General features: G+C 37.8%; 1 protein-coding gene across 1 annotated transcript in view; it reads right to left on the reverse strand.

Annotated features, from left to right (window-relative positions):
* The window catches only part of TUBGCP6 (tubulin, gamma complex associated protein 6), a 21,608-nt gene extending 8,505 nt beyond the window's left edge, over positions 1 to 13,103 (reverse strand). The window contains 16 exon segments of the mRNA XM_009071585.1: positions 1 to 1,142; positions 1,386 to 1,502; positions 1,597 to 1,735; positions 2,347 to 2,462; positions 2,643 to 2,731; positions 2,809 to 2,890; positions 3,511 to 3,660; positions 4,859 to 4,998; positions 5,091 to 5,182; positions 7,007 to 7,116; positions 7,595 to 7,670; positions 7,983 to 8,104; positions 8,755 to 8,928; positions 9,440 to 9,650; positions 10,731 to 10,894; positions 12,357 to 13,103. Coding sequence (XP_009069833.1) covers positions 1 to 1,142; positions 1,386 to 1,502; positions 1,597 to 1,735; positions 2,347 to 2,462; positions 2,643 to 2,731; positions 2,809 to 2,890; positions 3,511 to 3,660; positions 4,859 to 4,998; positions 5,091 to 5,182; positions 7,007 to 7,116; positions 7,595 to 7,670; positions 7,983 to 8,104; positions 8,755 to 8,928; positions 9,440 to 9,650; positions 10,731 to 10,894; positions 12,357 to 13,103 — 3,671 coding nt within the window.
* Between the last annotated feature and the right edge of the window lie 354 nt (positions 13,104 to 13,457).

The raw sequence follows: 13,457 nt of genomic DNA on the forward strand, positions 1-13,457 counted from the left end.
GCCTGAACTGTGGAGTCGGATGAAGGACCCGAAATGGCTTTACGATGAGGTATGGGATCGTCTTCTGTAGATGGGGCCCACTTCCCTATTTGGATGCTGGACTGGGACGCATGTCCAAAGCGGCTCCAACGGGATTTCAAAGGCTCTGTATCAGAAACCAGTTCTCCAATTTTGATGTGTGACTGTGAAGCATGTCCATGGATGTTCCAACGAGGTCTGGCTGAGACCACCTCTGACATGTTTTCACCAATCTTGATATTGGCATCAGATGCATGGCCATGGACGCTCAATCGAGGTCTTGTGGGAGCTATATTTGACACATACTCTCCAATCTTAATATTGGCTTCTGAAGCATGTCCATGAATGTTCCACCTAGGCCTTGAAGGCTCTACCTCTGAAGCATATTCCCCAATTTTAATATGAGCTTCAGAAACGTGCCCGTGAATATTCCATCGGGGTCGACTAGATTCAACTTCAGAAGTATAGCTGCTGATTTTTATATGGGAGTCTGAAGAATGCCCATAAGGATTTGAATGTGGCTGGTAAGTGTCCACTTGAGGTACATATTCTCCCACTCTAATGTTAGCATCAGATGCATGTCCATGAATATTCCACCGAGGCCTTCTGCACTCCACGTCAAATACATTTTCTCCAACTCTAACATGTCCCTGCCAAGCTGCAGATGGTCTGAGAACTGTCTTAAAATCATACTCACTTTCCTGATGCAATGATACATTGTCCTCTCCTTCTGGTGCTCCTCTCGAGACAGGCTGATTTTCACTTACTTGAGCAGTCTCAGAAAGATCCGAGTTAATATTTCGGAATGCTTCATCCAGCAGAGATCCTTGTATGCTAACGGCAATAGGTTGTTGTTCATCTTGTGGCTTTGACAAGAAATCTTCTATATTCACATTGGATTCAGGCAAGGAGTCAGGTCTGTGTAGGGGACTGCATGCCTTCTCTGAACTTGGGAGACTGCTTTCAGGTCCTGCTGCTTCAGGCTGAAAATGCTGATCAGCATTATTATTTGTTGGCTCTGGCATAGGCAGTGCTGTGTCAGCAGAAGTAGCATATTCCTGCTCAGGCTCTGATTCTTTTCTGTCAACTGTCTCATTAGAATGCAGAGGTTCCACAGAAGACACCTAAAATGAAATAATTATTATGCTGTATGGTTAGTCACATCATCAAGCTACTAATTAGGGTACCACTTTATTACAGGATTGAAAATTTTCCTGTTTTTCACATGTACTATAAATAAATGATAACTACCCAGCCAGCTGTTACAGTGAGCCTTGTGTTTACTGAACTGAAATGAACCATGAAATGAACTCCCTTCAGGGAGACTTGGAACAGCAACCCGGTGTTTATGTGAAAAATAAATTCACCTGTGAAGGTGGATCTTTCTCAACAGGGTTTTCATCCAAAGCCAACTGGCATTGTTTATAAGGAATAATATCTAATTTTCTCCTGTAGTTTCCATCTGGAAGTTTTTCAAGCATTTCCTACAAGTAAAAAAAAAAAACCAAAACCAAAAGTCTTTAAGTGCCAAGTATCAAAGTTTCTAAACTACATTTCTTAAACGTTTTCAGAAGATACCTCAATGTGTTTCTGGTCTTCTGACAGAAACTTCAGACGAGCTGTTTCCAACTTGTGTCGCTGGATTTTCCACAGTGCTCTTTGTTCCTTACGCGCTGCATCATCCGAGAGTTTGCTATAATGGTCGATTAATTCCTGCCTAAATGAAGGCAAAAATAAAGCTAAGTTATAGATTTTTGCATACTGATTTTCATCTTCCCTTCTAAAGAATCAGACTTTTTAGCACTTCAGAAATGAGAAGTGATTTTTAAAATGTAGAAGCCAGAGGTTTCAAGCACAGAGTATAAACAGGTGGAAAAAACAGGACAGTATCCTCATAAAATATATAGTTTTATAACTATTCTTAGTAGGTCACTCATTTAAGTATTTTTAGATGTAACAGAGGAAAGTGAAATATCCATCTAACACCTCCATCTGCTTTTTACTTTGTCATACATGTGACCATTTTTGCCATGGGCTCTGCTTTTAATTGCTAAGACACAGATACATTTTTTCCTGAACCTTTGATTATAACAAAAACCAGACTGGATAGGGCTGGCACAAATTTAGTGGGTCCCAGATTTTTGGGACACTAACCATTTGTAACAAAATTGATCACAGATCACCAAAAATCCTTACATCTATAATCTAACTGCAAACACCAACTTTGTAGAACAATGTCTGGGAACTACTAGTACCATTAGTTTTAATACACAGTAGTTTTTCCTGAGGTCTTTATGATGGTTTTGGACTCTACTCAGATACATTTACCTTGCCTTTTTTTTCAGTTCTTCTTCTAAAGCTTTCAGCCTTTTTTCTCTCTCTCTGAGCTCTCGGGCATAGCTGAAATCGTCATCAATCTGCTCCTGCTTTATTGCCAGGCGACGCTGCGTAAATATTTAACACATTTAAAAGCCACTCTCAATAGCAGTTGTAACATACACACCTGCAAGAAGTTCTTATTTGTACCCCATGAGCTATTTGTTCAACTTCAGTACAACAAACCAAGATACCCTTTCATTTATTTGCTTAAGAAATACACTTGGCCTTTAGAAACACAGAGATACCTCTTGGTCCTTTGCAAACTGCTCTTTCAGCTTCTGAAACTGTTCCCGTTTCTTTGCATCCAGAGCCATTCGTTCTGATATTTGCTGATCTGCATTAAAATAAAGATATTGTTAGTTTACATTAACAAACCCATGTGGAAACACATGAAATGCCACTACAACTTACCACTAATGGCTTGTAGTACTTTGCTAGCAGTTTCCCGAGCATGAATAATTAATTCTTGTTTGGCTATTTCCATGCGCAAATTCTGAAAAAAACCCCCAAATAAAAAATAACGGTGGAATGTTTTCTATTATTTTAGACTTGAAAATACACTGTTACAAAGACAGGTGCACACTTTATAATGGTTGTTTATGAATACAATACAGAAATATGAATAAAACAATCAATTAAATGGCAAGTCTACAAACTAGTGCTGAAAGTTAATTCTCCAGATCTTAAAATGAGCCAAACCCATCTGAGACATACACTGTACTGATGGAAACTGAAGGACAGAAGTCTCTTTCTAACTAAAATGTTCTGGAAAAACAATTAACAATTAACAGTCTTATCTGGTTACTAATGAGCTTGTCACATTCGTTAAGTTAGGATCTAACAATCTTTGCAGTAGGAGGACAAACCTGCTACTGCTGCCAAAAACTAAGCTAGAAGTCCAACACTCATTTAATACAAGCAAATGCCAACACAACACCTATACTTCTCAAAGTTACAGTAAGTAAGTTTATTTACTGCTGTAACAATGAAAACAGCAACTGACCCATGAAAAAAATCTGTCCATACATACAAATTCTTTAAAGGTTATAACAGAAATAAAAATTGAGTATTAAAAAAAATCCCAACTAGGTCTTTATTCCTTTATTCATTTACCTTTTCCTCCTTGCTTATGGAGCTGTATCGGGCAATTCTCTCCATTCGCCCTACGTACACTGCACAGTCTCTCTCTATTTCTTTCAGTTCTTCAAGAGAAAAGATGACAGAAATCCGGGGAACAGGTATGTCTGACCAACATATGTAATGCTGAAAACCGAGAAATTTCCTTTTAATACATTTTTAAAATTGTAACACTTTATATTATGAACTCACATTTTATACTTTAACTTAGCAGTGCTTCAAGTCCCTGGCACAAACCTCCACATAAAATGTTACAATTTTATTAGTATCACTGGGTTTAGTATTTGTATCATTCAAAGTAAGGGACACAGGAATTATGTTCCAGGACATGGATCACAGGTGAAAGAGGGATGTGGAGAGCTATGTTCCTGGGAATGTGTTAGCCTAGGCAAAAGGGAGGAACTAGCTGTTGAGGGCACTCTCAGACAGATGGAAGATGGTTGAGCCTGAGTGCCAAATGACCTGCAGGATCTATTAAGATACTGTGTTAGAGACTGATAAAGCTATAATTTATCATGGAAATGATGGCTGACACTTTTATAAAAAGTCCAGTACTACTGGCACACCTGAGTCATGGTTTCGGAACGCTTATCAGAGCAGACTCAGGAGAACTATCAGAGGGACATCTCACTTGAGGTACTAGGTTTATACCTGATATTAGATAGCTGATTCTGAGCTGCTGTGCTCTGCCAAGACTGGGCAGCTCTGATCTTAAAGAGATTACTAGTTACCTGGGAATCAGCAAAGCTTTCACAGAGGGAACACAAGAAGGGCTTTTCATTTTTAGACATAGATAGAGAACAGGCAAGACACAAAGTATTTTAAGTATTTTAATGTGTTTTTCTTATCTAGGGCAAGACTCATTCTGAAAAATATGAATATATAGAACTATTTAAGCATTTCTTGGAAATGTAGAGACACAGCTGGAATACCAGAGCTACACAGAACTGAGTCAAGACCTGGTAAGCGAGGCAGTTTTAAATGAAAAAGTAGTGTAAGTTGTGTGAGAACTGGAAGGAACTTGCTTGGATGCCTAAAACATTTCTGCTTTCAACACAAAAAACAGTAAGAAATATAGCACATGCATTGGACATGCTAAATTTGATGCTGTTAAATATTTGTATTTCTGCAGTAAGGTGTCAGCAAGTAGAGCAGATAAACAGCTTACAACTATCTGAGAGCAAGTAATTGCCTTTCATGAATCAACATCCTACTAATGCAATACCAGTTTTAAATAAAGGAGTGAACTTACTAAAATCCTAGAAACTTGCTCTAAAGAGACATGATTTTCTCAATGTAATAGGAAGGAATTTACAAAACTTACCCTGGGACAGCACAATTTCAGCAAGTTTATGGTTTTCCCACATATATATACATCATTGGCAATATGTTTAAGAAATACAGGGACACAATCTTCTACCTCTTTTGAAATCAAAACATAACCATGAGTCCAGTAATGTTTATCTATGTAACAAAAAGATGAAAGCATATATTTTAATTATTTAATTAACAGCACAAATTATGTTAATCAGAAATACTCCATATATATACTGTACCTCTGAAACAAAGGTAATCCTCATTCACCTGGATCATAAATTCTCCATAAACATCTCTGAATACACCACTGTACACCCAGTCATAGATAAATCTAAAGAGAAAATAATAATGGTGCAATACTGAAAATCAATCCTCCTGCCTGCTCAACTTCATTATCACAAAGCAGATAGTATATCCTTTAAAATCTCACAACACACAAGCTATAGGTAGGATAAAAAACCAGCAGTTAAGTCCTGTTACACTGATATTTAAATATACAGAGGATATTGTGTCTCTACACTTTTCTTAATCCATCTTTATATAGAACATTTCAGTGATAATTAATTAAGATGACAGAACAGTGCCTTAATTAAAACAATCTTTTTATTTCTGTATATCAATTTACTATGCATATATAAAAATGTATAGAAATCTTTGCAGCACATCAAGAGCAAGAAGAGAGATGAGTGGGAAGGATATATTTTAAACAGAGGTAATTTTAGCAGGGAGAAACTAAAAAGGTGTAAACCAAAGATGTAATACCAAGCACTTTTTCCCCAGACCTGGAGGCACTTTCAATATACATGCAATGAGAACTATTCCAGAATATTCTCAGGATTTTCATATTTACTCTGTGTGAAACCAAACTTCTGAAGAAATAAACAAATGCATTTTCTTTTCACAATACTATCCAAGGCTACGGATAAAAAGCCTTGAAGATAAGTATTTTCTTCTCTTACTAACTGCTTCTAGATGTTGGCTCAGTGTAACTGAGAGGAAGCTCAGGAACCACTGTTCAATTTTAGGGCTGTAAGTAAAAAGCTTAGAAATTAGTACTAAATATGATGTTTCCATGATTTATTTGAGCAACAACTTCTATTATTTAATTTCTTTCAGGTCAATAAATGAGTGGGCTAACACTTTCTGCAGATAATGAGAGTTCTCCTTCCATGGCAGCCCTGATCATGTATGATTGATGCTTCAAAAGATATCTGCAACAAATTTAGGAATCAATTCAGGAAGTATCACATACTAATAAACATACTTTCCTATTTTTTTAGGTCCTTTGTGACGCTGTGATATCATGCTTCAGATATGTCTGAAATCTCACTACCATCTATACAACTGTACAGCAGGGCAGGAGCTGTGAAGATATTTTAGTGAACCTTGTGGTAAATCTGAAATTAAATTTCTCTGAAGATCATTTTATGTACAAAGAAATAAAAACAAGAAGTGTGGCCATGGAAAGAATCTTAAATTTAGAGCATTTTGACAGATTTTTGTTTTCTCTTTCTAAGTGTCATTACATCTATTAAGTAACATTGTAAACTGATGATGGACTACAGCTCCAGCTCCTGTAAACAGCTATTACAAAAAATTTAGTGTCTCTTCAGAAGTCTATAAACCAAGAATTTCTAAATTGATGTGCACTGCTTAACAAAGCTGTTGCAATCCATGGAACTCTACTTCCTGTTAGTTACATCTACTTCATGAACAACAGATATTTTATTCATTTTTGCTTACTGGAAAGCCCACAACAAAACGACAGTGGGAATAAGCATGAACTTTCCCAGTTTGTGCAACAACAAGAGAAACTTGTCAGTGGCCAATTTCAGGATTTTACTACAGGTATGAGAAAAACAAAAGAAGGTTATCTGAGTCCTATGAATTTCCAGGACCAGAAGCAAGAAAGATTTATTTACATGTATTCATTTATTAATCCAGTCACACATAAAACCTGCATGTTGTCACTGAGTTGAAAAAGAGAGGGAAAGAAGGACTCGACAAAATGAATTAGTTTTGATATGTATACTGTGAATACAGACACATCTTATTTTTTTTCTGAAAATGTTAAAAGCCATTGTAAAATTAGCAGTTACCAGACTAACAATTCATCACTCTTACACTCGATTCACAAAGAACAGTGTGGACGCACCTTGTGTATGGCTCACAGCTCGTCTTCAGCAAAGACAGAAGAACTGGATAGTGCTCATTGCTACAGTTGTTGAGAGCCTCTTTGTACAGATATGAAAGCAGTTTAACACCCTAAAAAATTGAAAAATACTCTAACATTTGTCAGCAAACTTCACTACCACTCTGATAACAAAAGACTCACAAACACAGGGCTTTACATGTTTCACTGGACACAGAGGGCAGGATTCATCTTGCTTCCTCCAGCTATCTGCAGTTAAGATCACTTTACCTCAAGCTCACTTTAGAGTCACTAGTAGGAAACAGGTATGTTAAGAGTTGGATTCATGTGACTAGAATGAGATGAAATGCCCTCTAAGGTTTTTTTGGGGAATTCAATTATTAAGGTTTACTTTAGGAATTGAACAGGACAAAATTCTAGATTTTAAAGTACCCGGAGAAAGAATCATAGTATTCTAACTGAAGGTCCAAGGTCATAACTTTGGTAGCAGAGGGACCAACACTAAGTATTGCATGTAAAATCCAACATAATTTTGAAGAATATTAACACTGTAACTCGAACCAAACATAAAAACATCAAACTAATAATCACCGTAGGAAATGAAGCACCACCTCCACCACTGATCTCCAGCGCTGTTGTTCCTATGCCACAAAGTTCAGCTAAATACCTAAACAAACAACATTAAAGCATAAATAAAAATTTCACCCAGAAGTCTCTGAGGTCATAATGAAGCACCTTGCTGAAGCTGAGTATCATACAACAACCACACTATACTTACTGAATGATAACAGGGCTAACTAAGAAACTGAATATAAAGACCTTACATGATTTCCCTAGAATCTTCTGGATATAAAAAATCTTACTGTTATACAATAGAAGAAAAATACTGATAGACTAAGTAAGAATGCCCACGTAATATTGTCTCTTAGACATTTTCTTTTGCTACAAAAAGCTTGAACATTTAATATCACTCTCTTACCTCAACTGACGACCTAATTTTCTGAAGAGAAAGCTGATTGTCAGAAGACTTAAAGTAGGAGGTGTTGACAAAACACAGGCTCTGTAATACTGAAGGTACTTTCTCAGTCCACTTGTGAAAGCCTAGTATCAACAGACAATATTTAAAGTCTTACTGTGAACACTGTTAACAGTCTATCAATGTCTCACATCAATTGCATCAGCATGAAAACAAACCTTTTACCAAAGTAACTGGCAGGCAGGTAAGAGGGACTTGTAACCAAAGGAAGGGGAAAGTGAGGGCTCATGCAATTTCAGACACTCAATTAGCCAGATGACTCCTCTATACTCTTTATACATCCAACACGCAGTACCACACCAAGTATAATAAAGCATCTTGGTTCAGCTTCTTTGAATTGTCCTTTGAGGAACTCCTCATTCTCCATAACACAAACCTAGGGAAACCTGTTTCCTTACATTTACGCCTGAACTGGATACTGGAAAAACTCATCTAGAATTTTTTCTAACAAGAATAGAGACTTTCTTAACAGAAACAGAGTAAGATTGCTGTAAATCAAGTATTCAGAATGAATACATTTTCATAACTAATCCTAACTTAAATTATGCAATAGAAAGCTATTAAATCACCAGATATTACAAAGTGTATGTACAGCTCAGCATAATATACAGAGGACTGACAGGGAAATTTGCATTTAATTCTGAAATCAAAGTTACCTTCTCTACCCAAGATAATTGGCCCAGTAAGTCTAGATGATTTAATACCATTGTTTTACCTGAAACACAAGTCCTTTGCTGTATGAAGAATCCAAAACTGGCTGAAGAGAGAAACAACTTAGCCGTGTGTAATAGGTTCCATACTCTGCAACTTCCAAGAGCAGGTTGTGCATTGTCTCTGGTGAAGTTCCAGATACATATATCCCTTCCTTTATCACAAAGGTCTGAGCAGACTAAAAGGATACAGGGAGAAAAAAAGGCAGATTAGAGTATTTCATAGCTGTATTCTGACTTAAAATAGCAAACATCTACACACATAAATAACAGCAGACATATTCTCAGTTTAGATACTCTGGTGACTGAAACTATATAGCTAGGACAGGGAGATAAATGCTAAATTGGAGCAAAATTTCAGGAGTGTGAATAATATTTTCAAATATACAGAACAAGACTAGTTATCTAATTCCTTAAAGAAAATCCACTCTACAAAACTACTTGCACATCTGTTTTCAAGTATTCATAAACCTATTTCCACTTAGAGGATACAAATACTCTTAGCCTATTGTAGCAACATATTTACTGCAATATACAAATACTGACTTATTGCCATTAGGTAACATTCAACTTTTTAACAGTATCTACAACTGCAAGGAGTCAACAGAAATAAATGTGTTGAAGAGGAAACCTCTATGAAGAAAAACCAGAAAGACTGGACTAAGAAGTGCAGATAAAAATCTTTCACACCTGATTGAGTGAAAATGTAGTGGATACCACACCGATGAGGACATTCAAGACATCCTTAACCAGTTCAGGTTCTTTCATTAGCACAAGCTGAGGAAGCTGAAGCACAGTATTACTAAACAGTTGCAATTCCCCTTCTCGAAGTTTGTAAAACTTGTCGAAAGCTTCTCTCCCTGCTTCAGTAAGATATGGCTCCTCTTTTTTACCAGGTGGGCTGGGTCAGAGTAAACACAACATTACAAGGTGATTATGTGAAAAGAAGGAAATATATCTCCTAAAGGAAAAAAAAATGTCCGGATTTTACACAGACAGAATTGCCCACAGAAAAGTCACTTGTAATACAGTACATTCAGTCTATGAAACTGTAGCCCCAAACTCAGTACAGTTATAGGTAGCTAATTTGAACATCAGTTCAGAGACAGAATCCTTGACAGAGAACTACCAGCTGCTTTTGTGGCCTTCCCTGATGCAATTTTCCCATTAGGAAAATGATGTCAACATACATCTGATTTCCACAGTTCACCTAATGGTAGTTTCTGAGCTTCTCACGTTCACAGCTGAAAAAAACACTGTGTAACACTGCAGCAGCACATCACTAGGTTATTACTTAAAATTACAGAAATAGAGAACAAAGTTTCTCCAAGAATCAGGCACACCACTGTCCATCAGGAATGTAAGGAAGATACCTGCTATACCTGCATTTTTTCTTCCCCTCCATTTTAAGGAAACCAGAAAGGTTTAACAGGGCTACACAGAGCTTTGTCACAGGAGATGTGTCCTCTAGTCAACAGCCAAAATAACTACAAGTCTAGCTAGACCAGCAAGAAATATTTTATAATAATTTCTGGTTTGGCTAGAGGCAGGGAAAAGCAATATAACACAGTACAGTACTGGGAGATATGGGTTTAATTCTTCGACTGCTCTATATTTACCACTTTCTCTTTTGAAACTGAAAACACAGAATCATTTTAAACTGCAACAAATTGCACAGGACATAAGAAGTCAGAATAGTTAGAAAGATGTTGCATTTCACACAAACAGCAAGCGTTCCCATATTTTTTGACAGATACGATTTTATCTCTTCCTACAAAAGAGCTGCACTCTAAGAACCAGTTTGTTGAAACTGCACAACCTTTACTGCTTTCTCAGCCATTAATTCAGGATACTGAATTGTGCAAATTAAATACGCACATTTCACTATATATACTGAGGTCATTTGGAACTAAGATGCAATGCACCTTCACATATTTGCATATGGTGCAGAGTGCATTAGCCAGTAAGATCAGACACATACTATCCAATTCGCTCCCAACATCTTCGTTTGCTGGGTCCATATGTAAGCACTGCATCCCACAAGTCTATGTCTGGAGTCATGCTCGGCTCTGACTGAGAATCAGGAGTCAGATTGGATGCAGACTGGAATCCCTCATCTTCTGACTGGTCTATACTTTGGGGAACCTGTCAGACAGAGTTCAAATGTTAGACATGAAAACATTTTACTGAAGATACATATGCTAATAAAGATGTTCTGCTATCATTAGTGACCAAGTGACTCTATGTGACTCAACCTGTGTCACCTACCCTCCCTTCATAGCAATTTTAAGTTTTTACTCTTAGCACTCCTTTCATTTGCTAAGTCTCTACAGGTATTAATGCCTATCCATAAAACAATCACCATCAAAATAATATACTACACTTGTTGATGTTAAACTTAGAACTTACTCCTTTGGTAAGCATATAGTTCTACAAACTGAGAATCTGAACTATGGATATTCTACAATATGTAACACTAATAAAATCATACTGTGCAGCCTTTTGTTTGAGCAAATGATCCAAGCCCTAAATCTTCAAATCTGTAAGCATTTTGTTAACTGTGTTAATGTAGTTTGTTCCCCTATTCATATGCAAAAAATCTGTAGGTGTCCCCACAGTGTATATGCCACATCCTCAACTCCCACTCCACAGGAGCTGTATGTACAGAATTTACAGAATTTTAGTAAAAGATAATCACATCCACATAAAAAGCAGCATGTTCCTCAAGAAATTGCAAATTTTACAGTCCAATGGGAAGAATACAGGACTTACTCAAACAGGTTCTGCCTCCACTAGGTTACAACTTACATCCATATGTGCACACTTCATGGCACAGGGGGTTTTAATGTGTCTGCCTTCAAGTTTCAATTAAGACCTGAGTTAAGGGAACTGCAAGATCTATCCATATGTTAACTGGAGGGAACAAGATGAGGATTAAAAGGTAGACTATAAAAAAGCCAACCTACACACAGTAAAAATGGAAAGGAAAAAAAACTCCAAGCAGTTTATCTAGTACTTCTATGAGAATAAAACAGCAAAAAAACCCACCCAGAATGGATAGCAAAAGGGGAAAAAAAGATACAGAAGAAACTGTACACACTGAAAAGGTACAAGGTCAATAGGAACTAGGACGTTCAATGAAATAAGGTAACTGAAAAACCATTTGAAGCCAAGGCAAAAATACAGCAAGTTAGGTAATGTAATCTGAACAGCAAAGCACATACACTGAGACAGAAATGCTTACACAGTCAGACTGAGCAGCGACAAATAAGCAACAACACAGAGGAGTTCAATAGGCAAAAGCAAGCAGGAGAGTACCTGGGGTGGGGAAGGAACAGATACAGCTGATGGCTTAACTTCACAAAGCCTATGGCCACATGATGGGTTTTGACACAGCTGCAGCACAAGATCAAGCTTTTTGTCATCACAGATCTCTGTATCCAAAAAGCTTATCTGGTTCTCTGCAGAGGAAAGGATCCCTGCTCCATCTTACATTCCAACGCTGTATGCTTTTATTACAAATGAACCTATATTTTAACCCATAGTTTCAAGGTGGCATAATGAAAGCATGCATATGCCCCCCAGCCCAAAACAAATGATACCATACTTTAATTGCAAGTCCAGACAAATCTGCATTGTCAGGCACTGGGGGTAAATCCAACTTGATGTCCATATCATACGTTCGGCTGTGGACAAGAGCACCGAAGAGTGAGACTCTGGTCTCTTTCTCAAACCTGTCCCCAGCAGGGCAGCTCTGGGAGAACAGCCCTATGGCAGGGAGTCCAGTGCCAGGTGCAGCCTCCATGATCTGAAGTGTCTTTAGGATCGTGTCGTTGAACTGACATTCTTCATTTGTTATCAGAGACTGTATGTCAGCTTCGAACACGCTTACATCATAATAATCGTAACCCTGGTATTTGACATTTCTTCCAACATATTTGTTATTCAGGAAATAGTCCTTTTTCTGTGGTACAAGCTGAGGAGGACCTGTTCCAGCAAGCTGTACTAAGAGATCCAAGACAGAATTAACTTCAGTAAATGGTAAGCATTCAGCTGTTTCCAGTTCCTCCACGAGATTTTCCAGTCTATCTGCCTGAGCACCGAGGCCACCAACTCTCAAGTTGAAAGACAGCATCAGGATTTTGTTTTTCACTGGAAGTCTGGAAATGTTTGATTGCAGCTTACGAGCCTCATCCTGAAAAAGGTTTATGAACAGGGCATTATAAGCAACCCTCTTCAGATTTTGCTTAGCCCTTTTCTTGCTGATCTTCTGCCTGCCCAAGTGAACCTTCCATGGCAAGCCTGTCAAGTGTGCTTCACACAAGTCATTGAACAACTGCGTGATGCTCTCCATTTCAAATCAAACCGTCAGGTCACAGCAGGTATAGTCTGGGTCTCTGGTTTCATGTGAAGACCTGAAAAACACCAGGAAAAGGAAGAAACTTGCAATATATGTATGAGAGATGAGTATGCTTTAACTTAAACTAAGACAGCCCAAAACTAGAGAGAAGTGTCCTGGCACATATTTAGGACACGAGCTATAAAAATCACACCGCAACCGGTCACGAGTGAAATGATGGTGGAGGAAGCTTTATTCCAGACGCCTCATTTTGCTCGGCAGACTGAAACAGCAGAGGGAAGGATGCCCCGAGCTAACACAGGCTCCCTGTGGGAACACCTCCAGCTCACCCCGGGGCTATCCATCCCT

Source organism: Acanthisitta chloris, unplaced genomic scaffold, assembly GCF_000695815.1.
Source record: "Acanthisitta chloris isolate BGI_N310 unplaced genomic scaffold, ASM69581v1 scaffold43733, whole genome shotgun sequence".
NCBI classification, from domain to species: Eukaryota; Metazoa; Chordata; class Aves; order Passeriformes; family Acanthisittidae; genus Acanthisitta; species Acanthisitta chloris.